At 51.5% G+C, this 23,952-nt stretch overlaps 6 protein-coding genes across 6 annotated transcripts; 4 read left to right on the plus strand and 2 right to left on the minus strand.

Annotated features, from left to right (window-relative positions):
- Positions 1–506: 506 nt before the first annotated feature.
- On the minus strand, positions 507–1,724 carry PHYSODRAFT_259928 (hypothetical protein; the record flags this gene model as incomplete). The annotated part of the gene is made up of 1 exon (XM_009530729.1): positions 507–1,724. The coding sequence occupies one exon, from the start codon at positions 1,722–1,724 to the stop codon at positions 507–509; it is 1,218 nt and encodes a 405-aa protein (XP_009529024.1).
- A 5,944-nt stretch (positions 1,725–7,668) lies between these two features.
- On the plus strand, positions 7,669–8,886 carry PHYSODRAFT_506837 (hypothetical protein; the record flags this gene model as incomplete). The annotated part of the gene is made up of 2 exons (XM_009530730.1): positions 7,669–7,791; positions 7,867–8,886. 2 exons carry the CDS (start codon positions 7,669–7,671, stop codon positions 8,884–8,886), a joined length of 1,143 nt encoding a protein of 380 aa, XP_009529025.1.
- Positions 8,887–13,759: 4,873 nt separating this feature from the next.
- On the plus strand, positions 13,760–15,300 carry PHYSODRAFT_286293 (hypothetical protein; the record flags this gene model as incomplete). Its single annotated transcript, XM_009530731.1, has 1 exon — positions 13,760–15,300. A coding segment is annotated over one exon (303 nt), but the record flags the coding sequence as incomplete, so codon positions are not given.
- A 798-nt stretch (positions 15,301–16,098) lies between these two features.
- PHYSODRAFT_259951 (hypothetical protein) lies at positions 16,099–17,149 on the plus strand (the record flags this gene model as incomplete). Its single annotated transcript, XM_009530732.1, has 3 exons — positions 16,099–16,435; positions 16,588–17,089; positions 17,140–17,149. 3 exons carry the CDS (start codon positions 16,099–16,101, stop codon positions 17,147–17,149), a joined length of 849 nt encoding a protein of 282 aa, XP_009529027.1.
- Positions 17,150–18,715: 1,566 nt separating this feature from the next.
- Positions 18,716–19,735, plus strand: PHYSODRAFT_505361 (hypothetical protein; the record flags this gene model as incomplete). Its single annotated transcript, XM_009530733.1, has 1 exon — positions 18,716–19,735. The coding sequence occupies one exon, from the start codon at positions 18,716–18,718 to the stop codon at positions 19,733–19,735; it is 1,020 nt and encodes a 339-aa protein (XP_009529028.1).
- Positions 19,736–20,149: 414 nt separating this feature from the next.
- PHYSODRAFT_333549 (hypothetical protein) lies at positions 20,150–21,177 on the minus strand (the record flags this gene model as incomplete). Its single annotated transcript, XM_009530734.1, has 2 exons — positions 20,150–20,939; positions 20,984–21,177. 2 exons carry the CDS (start codon positions 21,175–21,177, stop codon positions 20,150–20,152), a joined length of 984 nt encoding a protein of 327 aa, XP_009529029.1.
- Between the last annotated feature and the right edge of the window lie 2,775 nt (positions 21,178–23,952).

Below are 23,952 nucleotides of genomic sequence, written 5' to 3' on the forward strand. Positions count from 1 at the left end.
ACACACGGCAATTATGCATAAGAGGGTGGATATGCTGGGGATCATGGACGGTGGTGTACTGGGCCAATGCATGGCTGCTGACAGGCCCTCCCAAGTCGATATATATATGAGGAGGTGGATTTATCCATAATTTTAGCAGGTCGTGTATCTTTTTACACATATATTTAGGAGCAGGCTTTGCCATATTTAGCGTCTAAAATGGTCGGCAAAATCATTGCAAAGCACAATACTAGAATAAAAATAGATATCTTAACGTGGTAATCTATACCGAGCTTGGTAATCTATTTTCATGGCTACAGTACAAATGTTGAACAAGCTAACTTGTAAACTTGGGCGTTCAGGATTAATCAACACGCTGTAGATCGAGGAGTGCATCTAGCGAGGTAAATTTCGCAGGAAAATCTACCTCAACGTACTTCCTTTCAATTTATCGAAATGGCCCTCTACAGTAGATCGCCATCAAGATTATTACAGCATACTAGACTTAAAACCAACACTGGGTTTTTCTACACGCTCAGGCTGTTGGGCACGCCAGCCAGCTTGCCCTTGACCGACGCGCTCACCGTCACGCCCGAGAAGTCCAGGCCAGACACCACCTTCGGGTTCGCCACGATGTCGTACAGGTTGGTGGCCGTGCCCTTGAGACCGGACACCGTCACGCCCTTGATCGTCACCTGGCTCGTGGGGGAGCCCGTGTAGCCGCCCTTGGCCTTGCTGTAGTCCGAGTGCAGCACGATGCCGTTCTTGACGTTCGTCAGCGTGTTCTGCACGTACTTGACGTCGGACACGAGGCCCTTGAGGCCGATGATGGTCTTGATGCGGATGCCGTTGTCGCTGTTGACGATCTGGTTGTCCTGCACGGTCAGACCCTGCACCGTCGTGGACTGGTCCACGGCGTTGCCGCCCAGCGAGCCGATGGAGATGCCGTGGCCGCCGCAGCAGTAGTTGTTGCTGAAGACCGTGTTGGTGCTCGACTGCATGGCCAGGCAGTCGTCCTGGTTGTAGATCGTGTTGCCCGTGATCGTGACGTGGTCGTTCTTGGTCAGGTCGAAGCCGTCCGTGTTCTTGGCGATGCCGTTGCCGGCGCGGTTGTCGATGGTCAGGCCGCTCAGCGTCGTGTCCTTGGACGTCACGATGCTGAACGTGCGGAACGGCATGTTCTTGATCGTGAAGCCCGACACCGTCGAGCCGATGACGTTCTGCAGCTTGAAGAACACGGGGCGCGTGATCGACTGGCCCTGCTTCCAGTACCAGGCGCCGTTGCCGTCCAGCGTGCCCGATCCCTTGACCGTCAGGTCACTGCCGCTCACGCGCACCAGCGGGCCCTCCCACTTGAGCGTGCCGAACGTCGTGGTGCCCACGAACTCGATGGTGGCGCCCGTCTTGGCGGCGCTCAGGTCCAGCGTCACGCCGGCGGGGACCGTCAGCGAGTCCACCACGATGGAGCTGCACGACGCGATGTTGGTGCCCTTCTTGTAGGTGCCCGTGAGGTGGCAGCCGCTGCTCGTCTTGGTCGTGGGCGACTGCTGCTGGGTCTGCTGGGTCGGGTCGTCCTGCTGAGTCGGGTCCTGCTGTTGCGTGTAGTCGTCGTCGGCCTCCACCACGGGGGCGGTGGTCTTGGACTTGCCCTTCTTGCCCTCGGCCTCCATGCGGAGCATGGGCGAGCCGTTGGCGGTCGTGGCGACCAGCGCGAACACAGCGAGCGCAGTGGTGAAGAACTTCATGATGCGGAGAGGATGAAGAGACTTGTTTGCGGTCGGTGGCTGGCTTGGTTGCTTGCTGCACCCGGTGCAAAATGGAAAGTGAGCAAGAGTGAGTGGCCACTGGTCAACGAAATCGGGCGCTATGAGAGCGGCCTTGGGGCACTGTGGCATTCACTGTGAGTCGGGGACCGTTAGTTCGCTGTGGTGTTCGAACGCTTCAAACATGTCAAGGCTCGGCCTGACATCAGGCGCGCCCTATGTCAGGAGCGCTCCAGCAGCTGAGCCGGTCGACCACCGTCTCCCCAGCTCAATTGGACGCAACGCGCGCCTTTGAACGCAACGCGAGCGGTGACCCATTATGTCGACCGCACCAGGTTGCACGGTGCAACTTGCATCGCAGTGGGCCAAGCCCACAAGGTTGCAAATCGAGGTGAACCGCGCAGCCAGCGTGTGAAACTCGGAGACTCGCAGCAAGTGTTTTCGCCGAATCTAGCTGCTGGGCGCGCTGCTGCGTCCTTGTGGCGGCGAGAATCCCGCAAGAGCAGGACGAGCTCGTAGCAAACCTCTGCAGTATTTTAGCACATGTACAGCTAAAATACTGGACTTCGCACACGGCAGTTCATCATCTCCGGCGAGCTGCGAGCCCATTTTTCCCAGCTAAACGCGTTACATGTACATGTACTGTATTAAATGCTTTGGATTTCAATACGCGCAGCCACGCACGGCGTTGTTTTTGGCGTTGTCGACGCGAACGCACCCCACCCCACCTCTGATTTGCAAACTCCCAGCGCTCAACCACTCGACATTCGCTAGGCGACGGGAGTTGCTGATGAACGTCACCGGCGGTGATTTTGTTAATAGTTCCAGGGTTCGCTCTTCTCAAAGCTCTCAAGTACTGTAAGCCACGCGGGTTTGCTCTCATGTACGTTTGACTGAATTCGCGTAAGCTTACTGTAGAATATATATTATACTTAGTAGTGTATTGTTAGGAAAAGCTTTGGGCTCGATGCCTCGATCATTGTGGAAAGCCGCAGCCGCTTCAACAACTGGTATATTTGTCCAATACTGTACCGTACTGTATCTACAGTACTGTACACCTCGCTTGCAAGGGCTCCAGCCAGTAGAGTCGACTGTCTTCAGCCTATTCCTCGGTACCGTACCATTAATAAGTAGGGCGTTGCCGGTTGTCTCAGAGGCAACGGCGAGCCAGTATCGTCAAAGTATCATCGCTCGTCCTGTCGTCGGCAGCTGTGAACGTGCTGCTTCATCGCGCGCTTGCTAGTCGTTTAGTCGCCATTTTCAGGATTAAAATCGCCTCAGAATTAATCTCCAGTGCATCGAGCGATGAATCTGCGCTCGTGCCGTTGCTCTTCTTGCGTCGTTAGAGGATCTGCCGAGCCGGACGGACTGCATTTAACACGCACAACGTCAACAGGTACAGTACTGCACAGCGTCTGCAGGAAGTTTGAGTCTTGCTGTATCGTTTACCAATACCGTACCTACTTCAAGACGTACTTCCGGGAGAAGTCGGGTTGTTACCTGGGTGCGGTGTCGAATAGAGACAGGTTGGGCATTCCGTTTTGGAGTCGATAAGAGGTAACACTTTGTTGCGTCCTCGTCTTGCTTCCAGTTGAGGAATATGCTGGCAAATTTAGTACGCGCCAGGAAAAAGTTGCTTTTAATTTGTTATTATACGTATGACTTCAGTTGTTCGCTGAGACGGTGGAATTGGCCAGCTTTGCCTTTGTTACCACAGCGCTCATGTACTGTACATGTATTCAAGTTTCTAGATGAGCTCGTGTTCTAAAGTAGCAGCCGCTGGTTACTGTTGCTGCCCACCTCAGGAACCTACATGTACAAACTTATTGAGGCTGAGATTTGTTTACACTACACCTGTACTTGGAACATTGTTGAGTCGGGAAGTCATTAAAGCAACACTGACAACCAGGTCCACCAGCACCACTACAACCGTACTTTTACTAAGTAAAAAAAGGTCACATCGCTAATGTAAATTTTCCAGGCGTGAATTTCACGTTTGGAGCGACTGGCTCGCAACAGCTCATTTCAGAATCTACCGGGTAGCGCGCTCGCGCCCTCCCTGATGTGCGACCGTCTGCAGCGGCCTCCTGCTTAACCTTATTCTAATGTGTGCATGTCCTTCTGTGGTGCTTATATACATGCGTGTACTATGCAGGAGCAAACGCCTTCCCAGTGCGCAAAGCTTGTACTTCTCTAAATTGAGCTAATTCTAATTTCATAGTACCAGCTCCTAGTCCATTCGTGAGCGATGCGTGTTGAATGCGATTCTTTTGAAGCAGTCGTAAGCGCTTTTAATGCGCCTCCAGCCAACAGCGCAACATCTCAGTTAGGTTAACGGGCGTGAGCCTCACTGCGCGCATTCACCGATCGCTAACACACGCAGATAAGGCGGGTGTTGCGTATGCGAGCGTTGCAACCACATATATTTTCCGCATCCACTCTCAACACTTGTGCGTGGGGCAAGGCAATCCGTTCATTATTAGAGAAGGCAAGCCTCAGCTCGGGGCTCGCAGAGAGCTGAGCTGAGGCAGCCCAGGGTGAGGTGTGGTGGGTTTTGCGAGCGCGCAGTGGTAGCGACTCATGCTGGGCCGCGCTCGGTGTTGGTCTTGGGCGCTGCTTGTCCGAGGCGAGGGAAGACCACAAATGAGCGGATTGCCTAATCTAATCCTACCTAGCGCTGGGAAAACCCGCCCAGCCGGACACTGCATTCTGCAGGGCCGTATCTAAGCGGGAAACCAGGGCACCTACTAGTCCTGTCAACCTTACCTTACACACCTCCAACCTCCCACAGGTTAAGGTAAGGTTAATCTCACCTTCCTAACCTCCCTAACTTCCCCTTTACAAAACTCAGTATAATGGAAAAAGCCGGGACCAAACTCCCAGCCAACTCGGGCTCGGAACTGGTAGTGGGCGTACAATACCTTGGGCGTGGCTGCAGCTACCAGCCTGCACGAACGCAGCATATTGCAGGACAGATTTCTAAGCCTCACCGTTTGATCTACCAATAATGTGAACTTCTACAGTGTAGTAGTAAAACAATATTGTACCTTTCCATCCATTTACTTCAGAAGTACAAACATGTATCGATGACTAAGTCGTTGTCTGTACAGCGATCTGTCCAAGTTGCGGAGGATGCGAGTGCCGCTATTAACGTCGATCGTAGCTCTTTAAGACGGTGGTGGGTCACACCTGAACCTGTGCCTCTGTACCTCTGTACCCGCGTTCATATAAAACGAGAACGTCTAGCCTTCGGCTTAACGAAGCCTTGTCAGCGTGGCAGGAGGCTAGATGTTCTCGTAGGCAACAGTGGACAGACGCCAGTTTGCTGAAGAAACACTATCGACATGTGCGAGGCGCTATTATTCAGCGCGTCAGTGGGGAACGGTGCTCGTTGATCATCCAGGTCGACCACTTCAGGCTCCAATCGAGCCAGCTTGAGGTACCGTAGTGTCGTTAAGGAGGTTAAAGCGAAAGTTTAGAAAGTCCAGTGAGTTTGGAGGTGGGTTAAGGTTAAGGAGGTCAAGGTAAGGTTACGACAGCTGAGGTTGACAGGACTAGCACCTACACACACACACATACACTTGATTGGCCCCAATGAGCGGCGAGGATGGGACCGCGAGGCTTGGTCATGACGCACGAAGTCTTGGCCGTTCAGCGGAAAAACACTTTTTCCCTACTTGAAAAAGTACCGTTTCCCCAAGACACCGAGCGAGTGTCCTACCAACTACTACAGTGTTTTACAGTGCTACCCGTGCCCCCCAGGTAGAGCTGCGCGTAGATATCGTAGAGCCCCCTCTCCCCCTGCTGCTGCACGTGGCGCGTATACCATCACGCGCTTGCCGCGTCCGCGTCTCCAAGCGGCGGAATCTCGGGGCGGCATTGTACATGGGCGGCTTGGCCGCGATGAGCCATGCAGAGTGCCTGCATCGCTGTCGTGACGCGTGTCCACTATTGTAACATTGGTAAACCAAATATTCTGCTACGAGAGATACAGGTAAACTATTTGTGGGAAACGATCAGTGTTGCTGTCGGGCAACACTACGAGCCTAGTGTAGGTCCGTCGACATGGATATCAGTGTTGCTTCAATCACAGCCTGCATCGGTACAGAACACTCCTGTGCGTGATTGCTTCGGCCAACTTTCTTGATCCATCACCAATGGAGCATGGTGTAAGAAGATGAACTGGCTGGTGCACGCGTTTCTTCCACGCATCGTCGACATCCGTGAACGTGCCTACAAGCTATACATTCTGCCCAGGATACCTACATGTAAGAGACAGGATTCTATACTTTCCAGGTTTTGAAACGGATCCGACAACAAGCGATCCGATGTAGACGCAACAAAGTGTTACCTCTTATCGACTCCAAAACGGAATGCCCAACCTGTCTCTATTCGACACCGCACCCAGGTAACAACCCGACTTCTCCCGGAAGTACGTCTTGAAGTAGGTACGGTATTGGTAAACTATACAGCAAGACTCAAACTTCCTGCAGACGCTGTGCAGTACTGTACCTGTTGACGTTGTGCGTGTTAAATGCAGTCCGTCCGGCTCGGCAGATCCTCTAACGACGCAAGAAGAGCAACGGCACGAGCGCAGATTCATCGCTCGATGCACTGGAGATTAATTCTGAGGCGATTTTAATCCTGAAAATGGCGACTAAACGACTAGCAAGCGCGCGATGAAGCAGCACGTTCACAGCTGCCGACGACAGGACGAGCGATGATACTTTGACGATACTGGCTCGCCGTTGCCTCTGAGACAACCGGCAACGCCCTACTTATTAATGGTACGGTACCGAGGAATAGGCTGAAGACAGTCGACTCTACTGGCTGGAGCCCTTGCAAGCGAGGTGTACAGTACTGTAGATACAGTACGGTACAGTATTGGACAAATATACCAGTTGTTGAAGCGGCTGCGGCTTTCCACAATGATCGAGGCATCGAGCCCAAAGCTTTTCCTAACAATACACTACTAAGTATAATATATATTCTACAGTAAGCTTACGCGAATTCAGTCAAACGTACATGAGAGCAAACCCGCGTGGCTTACAGTACTTGAGAGCTTTGAGAAGAGCGAACCCTGGAACTATTAACAAAATCACCGCCGGTGACGTTCATCAGCAACTCCCGTCGCCTAGCGAATGTCGAGTGGTTGAGCGCTGGGAGTTTGCAAATCAGAGGTGGGGTGGGGTGCGTTCGCGTCGACAACGCCAAAAACAACGCCGTGCGTGGCTGCGCGTATTGAAATCCAAAGCATTTAATACAGTACATGTACATGTAACGCGTTTAGCTGGGAAAAATGGGCTCGCAGCTCGCCGGAGATGATGAACTGCCGTGTGCGAAGTCCAGTATTTTAGCTGTACATGTGCTAAAATACTGCAGAGGTTTGCTACGAGCTCGTCCTGCTCTTGCGGGATTCTCGCCGCCACAAGGACGCAGCAGCGCGCCCAGCAGCTAGATTCGGCGAAAACACTTGCTGCGAATCTCCGAGTTTCACACGCTGGCTGCGCGGTTCACCTCGATTTGCAACCTTGTGGGCTTGGCCCACTGCGATGCAAGTTGCACCGTGCAACCTGGTGCGGTCGACATAATGGGTCACCGCTCGCGTTGCGTTCAAAGGCGCGCGTTGCGTCCAATTGAGCTGGGGAGACGGTGGTCGACCGGCTCAGCTGCTGGAGCGCTCCTGACATAGGGCGCGCCTGATGTCAGGCCGAGCCTTGACATGTTTGAAGCGTTCGAACACCACAGCGAACTAACGGTCCCCGACTCACAGTGAATGCCACAGTGCCCCAAGGCCGCTCTCATAGCGCCCGATTTCGTTGACCAGTGGCCACTCACTCTTGCTCACTTTCCATTTTGCACCGGGTGCAGCAAGCAACCAAGCCAGCCACCGACCGCAAACAAGTCTCTTCATCCTCTCCGCATCATGAAGTTCTTCACCACTGCGCTCGCTGTGTTCGCGCTGGTCGCCACGACCGCCAACGGCTCGCCCATGCTCCGCATGGAGGCCGAGGGCAAGAAGGGCAAGTCCAAGACCACCGCCCCCGTGGTGGAGGCCGACGACGACTACACGCAACAGCAGGACCCGACTCAGCAGGACGACCCGACCCAGCAGACCCAGCAGCAGTCGCCCACGACCAAGACGAGCAGCGGCTGCCACCTCACGGGCACCTACAAGAAGGGCACCAACATCGCGTCGTGCAGCTCCATCGTGGTGGACTCGCTGACGGTCCCCGCCGGCGTGACGCTGGACCTGAGCGCCGCCAAGACGGGCGCCACCATCGAGTTCGTGGGCACCACGACGTTCGGCACGCTCAAGTGGGAGGGCCCGCTGGTGCGCGTGAGCGGCAGTGACCTGACGGTCAAGGGATCGGGCACGCTGGACGGCAACGGCGCCTGGTACTGGAAGCAGGGCCAGTCGATCACGCGCCCCGTGTTCTTCAAGCTGCAGAACGTCATCGGCTCGACGGTGTCGGGCTTCACGATCAAGAACATGCCGTTCCGCACGTTCAGCATCGTGACGTCCAAGGACACGACGCTGAGCGGCCTGACCATCGACAACCGCGCCGGCAACGGCATCGCCAAGAACACGGACGGCTTCGACCTGACCAAGAACGACCACGTCACGATCACGGGCAACACGATCTACAACCAGGACGACTGCCTGGCCATGCAGTCGAGCACCAACACGGTCTTCAGCAACAACTACTGCTGCGGCGGCCACGGCATCTCCATCGGCTCGCTGGGCGGCAACGCCGTGGACCAGTCCACGACGGTGCAGGGTCTGACCGTGCAGGACAACCAGATCGTCAACAGCGACAACGGCATCCGCATCAAGACCATCATCGGCCTCAAGGGCCTCGTGTCCGACGTCAAGTACGTGCAGAACACGCTGACGAACGTCAAGAACGGCATCGTGCTGCACTCGGACTACAGCAAGGCCAAGGGCGGCTACACGGGCTCCCCCACGAGCCAGGTGACGATCAAGGGCGTGACGGTGTCCGGTCTCAAGGGCACGGCCACCAACCTGTACGACATCGTGGCGAACCCGAAGGTGGTGTCTGGCCTGGACTTCTCGGGCGTGACGGTGAGCGCGTCGGTCAAGGGCAAGCTGGCTGGCGTGCCCAACAGCCTGAGCGTGTAGAAAAACCCAGTGTTGGTTTTAAGTCTAGTATGCTGTAATAATCTTGATGGCGATCTACTGTAGAGGGCCATTTCGATAAATTGAAAGGAAGTACGTTGAGGTAGATTTTCCTGCGAAATTTACCTCGCTAGATGCACTCCTCGATCTACAGCGTGTTGATTAATCCTGAACGCCCAAGTTTACAAGTTAGCTTGTTCAACATTTGTACTGTAGCCATGAAAATAGATTACCAAGCTCGGTATAGATTACCACGTTAAGATATCTATTTTTATTCTAGTATTGTGCTTTGCAATGATTTTGCCGACCATTTTAGACGCTAAATATGGCAAAGCCTGCTCCTAAATATATGTGTAAAAAGATACACGACCTGCTAAAATTATGGATAAATCCACCTCCTCATATATATATCGACTTGGGAGGGCCTGTCAGCAGCCATGCATTGGCCCAGTACACCACCGTCCATGATCCCCAGCATATCCACCCTCTTATGCATAATTGCCGTGTGTGTAGGTGCTTGTGGATAAAAACCGACAGAATTGCAGCTGCACAGCCACAATTGCACTTTCAAAAGTGCAATTGTGGCGCTTTTAGCGTAATTCTAGGCTTCCACCCAACTATGCACCTCGATTTATCGTAAATCTAGCAGGTGGTCGCTATAAATACAGCAAATATCGCCTCATATTGCCAAAATCATTGCAAAGCACAATAGTAGAAGATACTTTATTTATTAATAGTTCATATTATTAAAGTCCTAGATTGGTTTTGATTGCTTCCAGCAAAGGCCTGGGGCTGCTTGTCGAAATGTCTGCCTGGACGGATTTGTCGGCATACTCAGAGAACTATCCAAACACAGCTGTAACGCAGCACCGTTGTCTGCCGTTTTAGGATCTCGGCTCTCGTGTCTTGCTACTGCCTGTATCTGGCGTGTACCGGCGACTTGAAATTCCGCAACACTTGACTCTGATGTTTCTTCATCTTCAAAAACGACTCGATTTCGTTGCGTCCACAGAGTAGCGAAACATACTGTGGTCAGGATAAACCAGATTCGGCCCAGTCCCACGACATGCTGCTGGATATAGCCCCCAGTGAGCTCCACAATTCTCAACTGAAGCGATTTCGAAATCGGGGGTGCCTTGCGTGATGCACACAGTGCCCGGAAACCTATTAGGTCCGCAGGTGAAGGCGTAGCCCCCATCCAGTGCCCAATTAGCCATTCCCAACAGCGACGAGCACACGGACATTCCCAAAAAATGTGCGTTTGGGTCTCCTTCGTTCGACAACATGCTGCAAGTTTGCGGCACGTTTTATCATCTTCCCTTTCATCAAATAGAAATTGAGCTGGCGAACTGCCATCCTATATGCCACCCAGACTTGATATGGTATGAGCGAATTGCCGTGATTACACAAACGACGTGGCTTCTGCTACGTTGCCACGGATCTGAGTTTGCCTGGGTTTCGAGGCTGTCGACTAGAGATACCTGTACGCAGCTCGTGCTTATAGCGCGCGAAGGTATTGGATAATGCACCCCGAAAACGCCCCAAATTCCAAAGTTTTTCCCAAATGATTTAAGACCATGGGAACGTTTTGGTACATATTTAGGACAGAATAACCTTCAGTATGAAAGAGCAGCACAGGGCGGACACTCGCGCGTTGGCTCTCGTCTGCGGACTTAGCGACGGGTCTGCGGGGGGCCCGCCCCTCTCTCGCTTCGCTCGGGGGGGGGGGGGGGGGGGGGGCCCCTTCCCCTTCTACCCCACCCCCTTGTCCCTTACGCTAAGTTCCTCGTCTCGGCCAGGCGCGGTGTCTAGAAAAAAAACATCAGGTTGCAGCGCTCGCGTTCGCTCGCTCGCACAAACACGCCCCCGCCTAATCGGCGGGTGTTGGCGATTAGTGAATGCATCGAGTGAGGCTCGCGCTCGCGTCCACTCGCCCTCGCCCATAGACTATAGATCATAATCAGTCAACTCCGTTTTGGTACATATTTGGGATAGTTTTACGAGAAAGCAGTCATATACTTGGCCCCAAATATGTACCTAAATGTTACAGAGACAATTCATTATTTGGGACATTTGGGGCGATTTGGGCACATATTTGGGATGCATTATCAGCTTCCCGCGCGAAGGCTTGCTTCTTGAGTCGCTTACCACTCGACGGTTCAGAATGATATCGTCACTGGTCCACGGAAACTGGTGCAGCTCGGGATGCGCTTGAAAAACTACGCCTTCCGTTTAGACCCAAGTTCGGCTTTGCTTTGCGTCTGCTGAGTCCTTATCCAGTAGTTCCAACGAGCAATCGATCCCATTCGGTAGCTGGACGCATTTGCATCTCGTATTTCGTTGGGGTTTCCCAGGCGAAGTTCAAGCACAACCCCGTCGGTCGTTAATTTCCACTCGTGATCCTTGAGGCATTCGGGTGGGTGCCGAAGCTTAATCGGCGGCCCCTCCTCTGACTCGGTACTTAATGTTGGTGTCGCTAGGAGTATCGTCAATGCCCAGTGGCACAGTGTTGAGTGTCTATACTGGCCGTCGGTGATGGCACTAGCAGGGACTTTCATCGAATATTCACCGGGTGATTATTTTCGTATCTGGAGATCGCCCACTGTACCAGTGTTGCGTAAATAAAAACTGCAATAAAACTATTGATAAAATTGGGGTCAATAATTACAATTAGAAAATTGGCTGCAATGATTTTATTGTATTGTACAAGACAGTTGACTTGATAACTGTATGTGCGTGGGTAGCCAATCAAATGGTCCATACAGACCCCTATACAAACCACAATAATACAATTCAAGGGCTACATTGTACAATTAAAGTTGTAGCGTCACGGCAAATCTCAATCAATTTTTCAATGTTAATTGACGCAACGCTGCACTGTATACATCGGCCAATCCGGTTGAACCGATTTGCACTTAGCATTTTCTCCCCGGGACCCACTATCCACGGGTTGTCACTCCATTGAAAGGTTTTCCAAAACACTTTGATCGGCGTTGGCCAGCTCAGCTGGTCGGTTGGTTCTGCTCGGTGAAACTGAATGACTAGCCTCTTGCTTTCACAGCTGTCCCACCAACTAGTACAGGTTTCGTACAATCTATCATAATTGCGCCGAACCCGATCGGCTCGTTCCCGCGACTCCTCCATTGAAGGCTGCAGCCATTGACTGAGAAGCTTATAGTCTTTGTCTTCGAGGTGCGAATTCTTCTGCCTGGTGCTACTGTTGAGCGGCGATATTCGTCTCGTGGGTAGCTCCGTTTCTTGACCCGTCCAATACTTCCATGCAGGTGTTTAAATATCGGGGCGCTGCGTTAACCAGAGAAGTGCGTGCGTTGCTTGCTGTGTTTTGATTAATGGTATCGAGACGACTCCCAGCCCCCCAGCAGGAAAACTGGGCTAGGGTTGATCTTGTGGCGGCCTCCATCCACTGCAGTACTCGCTTCCCAGAGAAAGTTCTTCTGGATACTTAACAATTCACGTTCCGCCCACCCTGGCAGTTGATAAGCTGCGGCAGTGAATGTTACCCCCGGTAACACGATTGCGTTCACTATTGCGACTCTATCTTCCACAGAAGTAGCCACTCGACACGCAGTTGCCAATCTCCGCTGTATTTTTCGTATCCAATTCTTATCGTGGGTCTGAAAAGTTCCGACTTGGTACCCCAAGCATCTGGTTGTATCACCATGTTTTAATACCGGGATCCCCATTAGGGTTTCCCTGTGTTCAATGGCAGTGGTAAGGCTGATGAAAACGCTCTTAGAAGGCTGGACGTGCAACCCCGATAATGATCCAAACTCGGTACTTTCTCCATTACTTGTTGTACCTGACTCGCCGTTCGTACAAACACTGTCGAGTCGTCCACAAACGCTGAGAATAGGTGATCCCGCTTGAGGTGGTCACCAGACACTGGTATTCCCTGTATAGTAGTCGTCTGTGCCAGGGCCAATCCAAGCACCTCGGCTGCCAAAATGAACAATAGGGGTGCTAAAGGACAGCCTTGACGAATACCGGAGGCTATTTCGCAAGGGTCCAAGAGCTCGCCATTCACCATAAATTGTGCCGTCGTACCTTCATGTAAATTTCTCATGAGCTGAATGAATTCTGGACTAAACCCAAAGCGTTCCAATACCAAAAATTTTCTACGTAATACATGCGTACAATTTTAATTGTAATGATATTACAATTAAAATACTACGGTTAAAATGAATCGTAGGTGTCCAAACACAATTATGGGTATGTTTAGTTAAACTCTTCATATTAATTGGTTTCTTTAAATTACTGTAATTAAGTACATGTCAATAAATGATTCAAATGAATAATTATTATTATTACTCTTACTATTACTGTACTACAAGAAAGGAACAAAATTTGACCATTAAAATGTAAATTTTGTGTACTGTATTTTTTTAAAATAGTTTTTACAGTGTGTCGTTTTCAATTTTAAAATTAAAGCATTTCAAGTAGAAAACGTATAAAAATGCTTCTATATTCTAATTAACAGTAAAATACGATGTTTCAAAATGTCGTATATTTTGTATTATAATTTGTTCAGAAAGACGTTTCTTCGAAAAGCAGATCATGCAGCCATGCAGGAAGAGTGACGACACGAATGTGGCGATTAAAGGCGACTACAGACAACGACGGAAAAATCCGGCAACGCAAAACCCAGCATTCCATAGACATGTCCATACAAAACGAGCGATGATTTTGTCCAATCAAATTTATTTTATTCGTAAAAATTAGCCAATCACCGCGATTTAATTTTTGAATGGCTCTGGTAAATCCCCGTGTGTCATTGCCTAATTTGGAGCTGGTCGACTGAGCCGCTCAAACTGTTTTTCGAGCCATGGAGGACACGCCGCCGCCCAAGAAGAAGCAGAAGAGCTACACCGTCCGCGAGAAGCGCGAAGCGGTCCGCCTCGTCGAAGATGTAGGGGTGGAGGAGGCAGCCCGCGAGCTCCAACTTGCTCGGGGCACTGTCTATGGCTGGTGGAAGCAAACTGAAAAGCTTTTTAGCTTCACTGGCCACTCCACCTCTAAGTCCCTGAAGGGCTAGGGCCGCAGGGAAGTATTTCCCGACATTCCTGCGGTCGTCACCTTCATGAAGGACGTGCGGCGCGAAGAGAAGGTAAGTTTTTTTTTAGAATTTCATAATTTGTAGCGTTTAACCGTTAAACTTTATGCTATAATGTACAGGCCCTCACTACACGTGGCATTATGTCCTTCATGTGGGCAATCGAGTTCAAGTGGGTCGAGGACTACCTGCAAAGGAAGCGGAGCGGCATCCTGGCGCTTGAGCGCGTGGCCGAGAGACTCGCAATTCGATAAATAATTTTGTTTTTGCTAAAACTCCATCCGTTTCCTAACATTTACCTTTATTTACGTGTTTAGGCATGGTTTTACCTCCCAGAAGCCACAAACGGCAAAGAAAAGCACCGAGGAGCTACAGCAAACGCGCGCCGAGTTCGCGCTGGACTTCTGGAAGACGCACGCCGCGTACGGGCCGGAGGGCATGTACAACGTGGACGAGACTGCCATCATTTTTGACATGCCTCCGGCTCGGACGTGGGCGGGTAGAGGTCGGCGGGACGCTGCGAGGATTGCGAACACGTCCAAGCACACCGGCCGCATGACGGCTGTACTCACGATTCGAGCTGATGGTAAGTTTTCCTTTTTGTTGTTCTCTTAATTTTTATTTTTTAAGGCTAATTTGTATTTGTTATACTATTTTTAGGGATAAAGCTGCCGATTCTGTTTGTTCTGCGTGGCGGTCGAATCGACACAAGCGAGTTCGAAGAGTATCCGGAAGGAAACTTCTACACCGTCCAAGAGAACGCTTAGATGGACGCTGTTACGTGGCGTTTTTACGTAGAAAAGTTGTTAAAATATGAAGTTGATGGACCCGCTGTCCTCCTTCTTGACAACTTTGAGTGTCATGTGTCGGAAGAGGGGCAGCGGGTCGTTGCTGAAGTTGCTAATGCTACTGTGGTCCCTCTACCCGCAAACAACACGGCTGCTTGCCAGCCGCTGGATGTCGGTGTAATGGGGCCACTAAAGGCAAAGTTGCGCTCGAACTGGTCTGGCATCACGGGTGGTAGTGCTAAGGAAAAGCGGCTCCGTGTCGTTCGCGCTACGATTGCTACTTGGGATGCCATCCCCGAAAGCACTGTAATTAGGAGCTTTAAGGCAGCTATTCCTCAGTATCCTGAGATTAGCATTTGAATAAAATGCAGCTTTTTTGCAGAACATTCGGATTTGTGTTTTGTTTTTGAACAGTTACGCAACCTTTTAGCCAATCATGTTTTTCTTTTTTATCTGTGCCGTATTTTGTGTTACACTCCTGAACTATGGAGGATGGCAGTCAGTCACGCCGGATTTTTCCGTCGTTGTCTGTAAACGACTAGCGCACGTGCGAGATAAGGCGCGTTCGTCGTTGCCAGTGACGAGGCGTACAGTTCTCTTTTAGAGAGTTTTCATCGCTTATGAGGTGTGAAAGAAAGCTATAAAGCGAATAGGCACCCCGAAGCAGAGTTGTGTGGGCACCTCCACAATACATGTACACTTAACGAGTATTGTAATGAAGCTATTTGATCCCAACTCGATTCCGTAAAACCAGTTGTTGCCATCTTTTCTCTGTACGGTTAGACGAAATCCGCGGGCTGTGGCTGTCGTGAGGCGGCATTCAATCGCTTCGATTTGCCCACTCGTTGGCTGTTCAGCTAAAACTCGCGCGGTGTGTCCAATCGAGCAGAAGCAGACGACGCGCTCAAGTGTATACAGAGGGTGGCGCCTTAGAGAGACACCTGATATATTCATCATAGACGGGGATTTTAGTATTGGGGGTTGGGGTATAGAGAATTAGTATGCAATCCTATGAATTGATAGTAGTTATTAGAGGTGATCAGTTATATGCCGTCCCTCCAAGGCGCCACCTTCTGTACATGTATCGGCAGCGATATCTTCAACGAAGTTTATATGTAGCTTAGATGTTCAAGGGGATACTGTACATGTATTCTACGATGCAGAATACATGTACAGTATCCCCTTGAACATCTAAGCTCACGAAGGCGCGTATTTCATGTCCCTCGACACAATACTGTGCCTCTCCGGCACGGCCTCAACAACACTCCTCTAAAGATGGCCCCTCTTTCTTCCTCACTTTCGGATTTGCGGCCACAGCAGTCCAACTAAATCAAACCAAACCAATCCTCACGCGCCATGAAGCTCTTCACCACCGCACTCGCCACGTTTGGACTCATCGCTTCAACCGCCAGCGCCACGCCAATGATGCGCCAGGAAGCCGAGGGTGGCGATCCATGCAACCTCACTGGGACATACAAGGCGGGGACCGACATCTCGTCCTGCAACACCGTCACTGTCGGGCCTCTCACTGTTCCAGCTGGTGTCACTTTGGACTTGAGCAAAACAAAGGCGGGGGCTGCTATCAACTTCACGGGCACCACTACCTTCGGTACGGCCAAGTGGGAGGGCCCGCTTGTGCGTGTGAGTGGAAACTCCCTCACAGTTAAGGGCTCCGGCACGTTGGACGGCCAAGGTGCATGATACTGGAAGCAGGGCGAGTCGATCACCCGCCAAGTCTTCGTCAAGCTGCAGAATGTCGTTGACTCAAACGTGTCGGGGTTTACTCTCAAGAACTCGCCATTTCGCACGTTTAGTCTGGTCACATCATGTGACTCACATGCCGAGACACAACCGTCAGCGGGCTCACGCTTGATTCCAGTGCCGGCAACGGCCTCGCAAAGAACACGGACGGCTTTGGACTGACCAAGAGCGACCATATTACAATCACCGGCAACAAGATCTACAACCAGGACGACTGCCTTGCTATGCAGTCCAGTACCAACACCTTCTTCACCAACAATTACTGCAGCGGCAGCCACGGCATCTCCATCGGATCGCTGGGCGGCAACGCCGTCGACGAATCGACAACAGTCGCGGGTCTGACGGTCGAGGGCAACACGATCGTTAACAGCGACAATGGTCTTCGTATCAAGACCGTCATCGGACTTAAGGGCCTTGTCTCCAACGTGAAGTACCTGAACAACAAGTTGCAGAACGTGGAGAGCGCCATTGCCATCCACTCGGACTACAGCCGGTCAAAGGGCTCCTACTCGGGGGCACCGACCAGCCAGGTGACTATCACTGACATCACAGTGAACGGTGTCGGGTGCCAAGGGTGTCTGCAAGGGTCAACCGAATGGCATCACTTGCTAACCAGAGAATTATCTCGATGTTTAGAAAAGACTGAAACGAGCAGAAGAAACTCGTGGGCGTTGTGTAGCACGACAGTGGTGTGCGGTGTGGCTATCCGCAAATTCAGAGACTTTAACACCCTTTTAAATCCCAGCAATATCTCGTGACTTCGCGTTGTAGACTTTGTGAATCGAACATGCGTCAGATTCTACGTTCTGCGCGCACGTCTACTGGCCGAAGCAAGCGAGGATACACTCGCTCACTTTCGTGCATTCAGCACGCCAACAAGGATTGACTGGACAGTCGCCCCCCCCATTCTTAGGTACTGGTGGTGCGCGTCGTCTTTTCAACAGCTGGGGGCACGTCGTACGAAAGCAAAGGCGACTAAACGACTAAGATCGACGCGAACGTGGAATAGCAAGTTCACATGCCCGTCAGCTTGTTGTTTGCCGCAGCTTGCTGCCCACGGCAATAGGAGAGGACCAAAGTCTACCGCAATGTCACCAGTTTTCTTCTTGACTCCAGTGAGTGATCCACAATATTGCTGAAAACTCGCTCAAATAAAATGAAATGACTTGTGTGGTGATTTTTGCTACTGTACGAAACAACAAGGGGTTACAGACAACGACGGATAAATCCGGCACCACTGAATGGCATCCTCCATAGTAAATGTGCCAGAATTCTCTGTCAGGAACGATAGAGACTGTACAAGGCAGTGACATAAAATACACGTAACGGAGCATAAAGTACACAAAAATTTAGATAAAGTACTTAAAACCATATGGAATACAAATGTCAAGTGTAAATCTCGAAGTTGATTGGCTATCTGAATTACTTATTGTAAAAAGTACAACATATGTGTGCCGGGTTTTGCGTTGCCGTCGTTGTCTGTACTCGTCGAAAACACTTGTTACAGACGGATTGAAGGATGGCGCCTTTTGTCTCTACGTGCGAACGAAATGTATCGAATTATCTCCGCCCTTGAGGCGGACCACGATTTGCTAGTTCGTGGTTTTGCTACCGTAGCAGCTACAGACTCATCAGAATTTGCGTTAATGTTGCACCCACGTTGCGTGGATATCGCTGAGCCGATGACCGCAAGTTTACTTTATTTTTCAAAGCATCTTTGGGGAAAACTGGCGCTCCATGGATCCCCTGTGCCTGGTAAATTTACTAAGAAAAATTAACTTTGTTTACCAGTTTTATGGATAAGAACGGATGCAGTACACGCCACCTTCTTATTCACTACTGGTACATGTTGGTGAGGCCTCCATACAACACTAACATGTACTTCAAGTATTGATACTGTACAGCACCTCGAGTGCATGTGTACCTATGCACAGCCATGTAGCATTAGCAGCGCGAGAGGAAGTCCAACGACACATCCCATTTCGCAGCTTGGCGTCGTTTCTCGGACCGATCACGTGCATTGTATGGCCGGCCTGACTCAACCTCCAGCGAACGAAAAAAAATTAAGTCGCCATTCCTCAATTTGTCGCCGGAACAGCAGCACCACCGACACACAAGAACTGCAAGACTCCGCCCGCGCCAAGCCATGAAGATCTTCACCTCCACCTTCGCCGCAGTTGTGCTATTTACTGCCGTTGCCTCCGGATCCCCCATGATTCGTCAAGAAGTCGAGGCCGGCGACCCGTGCACCCTCACAGGCACGTACAAGGTTGGCACGGACATCTCGTCCTGCAGCACGATCAATGTCGGGCCTCTCACAGTCCCAGCCGGCGTCACCCTGGACTTGAGCCAGGCGAAGGACGGCGCCACGATCAACTTCACGGGCACCACCACCTTCGGAACGACGCAGTGGGTTGGTCCGCTAATCTCGGTCAGCGGCAACTCCCTCACCGTCAAGGGTTCCGGAACGCTGGACGGTCAAGGCGACTGGTACTGGAAGCAGGGTGAGTCTATCACGCGCCCTGTCTTCTTCAGGTTGCAGAGCGCAATTAGCTCGAACCTGTCGGGCTTCATCATCAAAAACTCGCCCTTCCGCACGTTCAGCATCGTGACGTGCCAGCACACGAAGCTCAGCGGCCTCACGCTCGACTCGAGCGCGGGTAACGGACGTGCTCACAACACGGACGGCTTCGACTTGAGCAAGAATGACCACGTGACTATCACTGGCAACAAGATCTACAACCAGGACGACTGCCTGGCCATGCAGTCGAGCACCAACACAATCTTCAACAACAACCTCTGCAGCGGCAGTCACGGCATCTCGGTCGGGTCTATCGGTGGAGAAGCGGTCGACCAGTCAACCACAGTGGACGGACTCACCGTCCAGGGCAACACCATCGTCAACAGCGACAACGGCCTTCGCATTAAGGCTCTAGTTGGAGCGAAGGGCCGCGTCACCAACGTCAAGTACATCAACAACCAGCTGCAGAACGTGGAGAACGCCATTGCGATCCACTCGGACTACAGCAGGTCGGCCGGTGCCTACACCGGCGCCGCTACCAGCCAGGTGACGATCTCCGAGATCACGGTCGACGGGCTTCGGGGCTCGGTCGACCAGATCTACGAGATCCTGGTGAACCCCAGCGCTGTGTCGGGGTGGACGTTCAAGGGCATCACCGTGACAGGGGCAAAGGGCGTTTGTAAGGGCCAGCCCAGTGGCATCACCTGCTAAGGCGGTTCGTGTCTGATACATGTCGACGAAGGATAGTGTGGTGTTCAAAAGCCCAGGAAAAGAAAATACTTCAAAGTATGGTTCGAATAAAATGAATGTACTCGCATGTAAAAAATGCTCAACTTTTGCTGTTCGAGCTCCACGAGCTACATGTAAGTACTGTAGTTTGCTGCTGACATCAGACCATAGCACTGAATCATGTCACGTTGTACTTACAATAAATGTATTTATTGGGCTGCACTCGCCCAATTAACAACTAAACAAACGAGACGGCCAGATATTGCTTTACACGCGGACAATCACCGCCTCTTTAACGCACAAAATATACGCTAGCCTGAGCGTAATGTAAAGAGGAACCCAGCAATGTTGCTGTAGCCCACGCGGCACCATGCGGCACTCTGCAACCCGCGCTGCTTAGCACTTGACGGTGCTGGGCTGGCCGCTGCAGGTGCCCGTCTTGCTCGCCTTGACCGTGACGCCCGAGAACTTCCAGTTGGACACGACCTTGGAGTTGGCCACGATGTCGTAGAGGTTGGTGGCCGTGCCCGAGAGGCCCGATATGGTGACGCCCTTGATGGTGACGGCGCTCGTGGCCTTGCCGGTGTAGCCGCCCTTGGACTTGCTGTAGTCCGAGTGGATGACGATGGCGTTCTTGACGTTGCTGAGCTTGTTGTCGGTGTAGGTGACGTCCGAGACGAGGCCCTTGAGGTCGACGATGGTCTTGATGCGGATGCCGTTGACGCTGTTGACGATGGTGTTGCCCTTGACCGTGAGGCCCGAGACCGTGTCGGCCGAGCTGACGGTGGATCCGCCGAGCGATCCGATGGAGATACCGTGGCCGCCGCTGCAGTAGTTGTTGCTGAAGACCGTGTTGGTGCTGGACTGCATGGCGAGGCAGTCGTCCTGGTTGTAGATCTTGTTGCCCGTGATGGTGACGTAGTTGTTCTTGCTCAGGTCGAAGCCGTCCGTGTTCTTGGCCGTGCCGTCGCCCGCGCTCGAGTCGAGCGTGAGGCCGCTGATGGTGGTCTTCTGCGAGTTGAGGACGCTGAAGGTGCGGTAGGGCGAGTTCTTGATCTTGAAGCCCGAGAGCGTGGACGAGATTACGTTGTTGAGGCGGAAGAAGACGGGGCGGCTGATGGACGTGCCCTGCTTCCAGTACCAGGCGCCCTGGCCGTCGAGCGTGCCCGCGCCGCTGACCGTGAGGCTGCGAGGCTGCTGCCGCCGAGCAGCACGAGTGAGCCGGCCCACTTCTTCTGGCCGAACGTGACGGTGCCGGAGATCTTGATGTTGGCGCCCGTCTTGGCCTTGCTCAGGTCGAGCGTGACGCCGGCGGGCACGCTGAGCGTGCCGATGGTGAGCGTGCTGCAGGACGAGATGTCGGTGCCGGCCTTGTAGGTGCCGGAGAGCGTGCAGGTGGAGGCCTCCTGCTCCTGGCGCATCATGGGCGAACAGCGGTGGCGGCGAGGAGGGCGAGCGCGGCGAGGACGGTGGAGAAGAGCTTCATGGTAGCTGCTGGGCTGGTTGTCGAGTTACCTTGAGACGGTAAAATGAAAAATGAAGTGAAAAGCTTCGCGGGACTTGAGAATAGATGTTATCGGTGCACTTCTTGCACAATGGCATGGTCTTCAAGGATGCTTGGTGGTAGGGATGTCCTTGCACGATTGTCTTGATGCCCATTCATTAGTGTTTGCAATGCGATTTGCAGCTCTTTCCAGAGCATGAATTCTCCCCGAACAGAGGGGAAGTCTACTGCTTGGCTGAGAGCGGCGTGAGTTCAAGCTTCTGATGTCATTTTGCCTACAGAATGCCACAATACAGCAAAACTCCATGCGAGTTTGTTGAAGTGCTGTGGCCGTGCTATACACCGGCGCGACTATCAAATCATCTCGCCAGTCGGGAAAACGAACGAGTGGACCTGTCTCAAAGCTCGATGCCTCGACAAGAACGAGCTTCTGGCATTTTGTAGCTAGATATACAGAGGGTGGCGCCTTAGAGAGACACCTGATATATTCATCATAGACGGGGATTTTAGTATTGGGGGTTGGGGTATAGAGAATTAGTATGCAATCCTATGATATGATAGTAGTTATTAGAGGTGATCAGTTATATGCCGTCCCTCTAAGGCGCCACCTTCTGTACTCTATGAGACTTTAAGGGGGAAATTGGAGATAGATCGGAATCGAGACTCCGTACGCGTTCCCAAGAGCTCCGACAAATACTCAGGCATCAACAAACTAGGATATTGTGTCTAATGCCCATTTGGACTTGAAATCGGCACTTTGGAAATCTTGAATTAGGCACCATACAAAGATCTATATATTAGTATGGCAAGTGAAGCATATGATTTAGAGACAAGTCGCTATCAACAGTGTTTGTGTTCCTGGCAAGAGATATATTCATGGGGCCGAGTGTGAAGCGTTGTCACACCGGGACTAATTCACGGGTAGTCCCGACACTGCGTCGATCAAGAATTTCAGTCTGTGTGGTGGTGATGCCAGGTCCACCAAGCTAGAGAGCTGTTGTTACCCATAATATCGGATAAATTCCATGATGCGCAACAGAGCGCAGGTACAGTGTAGCTGCTCCTTGCTCGTTCTGTGGTATCCACAAGCCAATGTAAGGTAACGAAGATTTGATAATAAGTCGATTGCCAGGTTACATGTAGTTAGTTTATTATTTAAAATACTTACTTTGGTATATTGGTCTGTTACGATTGCCTGGTCGACCCAGCTCCATCTCATAATTTGGCAGGTACGGCTGCCGCGGAATGCGCCGTCATGTATGAGAGCTTCATTGGCGTGCCAAATGCACAGAGCAGAGGGAGGTCGAGCTAGCACGAATTATATTGGCGCGAAGCTTGAATAGTGACGAAAGTAACGGGAGGAGGGTGGTGGCAGTGGTTATTGTAGCGGCGACGGAAAGTGGTTCTAGTAGTTCTAGCCCAGTTGCTACTGCGCTAGATAAGATAAAAGCACCGAGAAATACATGTAACAACGACATAACCATCAATGGACCACTATTTACTATATTGAAGCTATTCTCTTAAACAAGGACATTTTGAAAACTCCATTTAGGTACTTTGGATTGTTTATGTACTAAGTGCCTAGTTTGTTTATGCCTGCAAATACTGCAAAACAACGTCGATGATGTCACACAACTTGTATGACACAAGAGCCGCCTCCCGCGCGGTCTGCAAATCAATCGCGACCAGAAGCTCACAATCCTTGCCACTTTTCTCGGCTCTAATGAAGCTCACCACGCTCGCGCGCTCATAGAGCGGCCCGCCACCAAGAAGGATCGCAAAGATCGACATGAACATGTACAGTAATGTGCGTGAATACCGGACGGGTCTACAGCTAATACCCTTGTATAGTTTATAAATCTGGGCCTACGATGTGACGAGATGGTGATGAGCAAAGGTACTGAGCTAAAAATCCATTAATCTCGGTAATTTGAATATTGGCGCGCTTTCGCTTTCCTTTAAAAGCGTTCCTCATTTGCGATCAAAGCCTCAAACTACCAAGCCACCATGCCCAAGACCCCCACTTCTAGCAAAAGACCCCGCCTCACTCACGCACAGAAGCTCCGCATCATTGCCAAGGTGGAGAGCTCACCGAGCATGTCCTACGCGGAGATCGCGGAGTGGGCTGCTGCGAGGACGCCTGGTCGAAGGTTACTGTTGATACCATACAGCATTGCTCGGGCCTTATTAACAAGGTTTCTTGACGAGCTAAATAATATCAATACATTCCTTTTTCTTAACCAATCGGATTCACCTTATACTCTTGGAGACCTTATATATATCAGGCGTCCGGTATTCAGTATATGCGCCACACTAAGATACAGCAAAGTTCTCCTGCACTAGCCGCAATGCGGATTGTATCTGGCTATTGTTAATTCACTGGCGGTTAAGTGGTTCTACTGTACTGTAGAATCGCCCCACCGTTTGTGGATCTGTACGCGAAATAACATCCGTGTCAAGGCGATCACCAACCTGGTGTCGCCACTAGCAAAGACCAACATCAATGCAATATTTTCCGGGGTTTTTTATTGAAGAACGCGACTGGTGAAGAACAACGCTGGTCGTGGGTCGTGTTGGACTGCGTGCAGCAGAGATCGTGCTGCAAGGTCCGCTTGTGTAGTTGGTAACACTTCAACAGAACAATACGACGCGCAGCTCTGGGTGCTGCACTGTAGTGTACTACGAAGATGCTTCA

The sequence above is a fragment of the Phytophthora sojae genome (assembly GCF_000149755.1).
Source record: "Phytophthora sojae unplaced genomic scaffold PHYSOscaffold_5, whole genome shotgun sequence".
Lineage (NCBI taxonomy): Eukaryota > Oomycota > Peronosporomycetes > Peronosporales > Peronosporaceae > Phytophthora > Phytophthora sojae.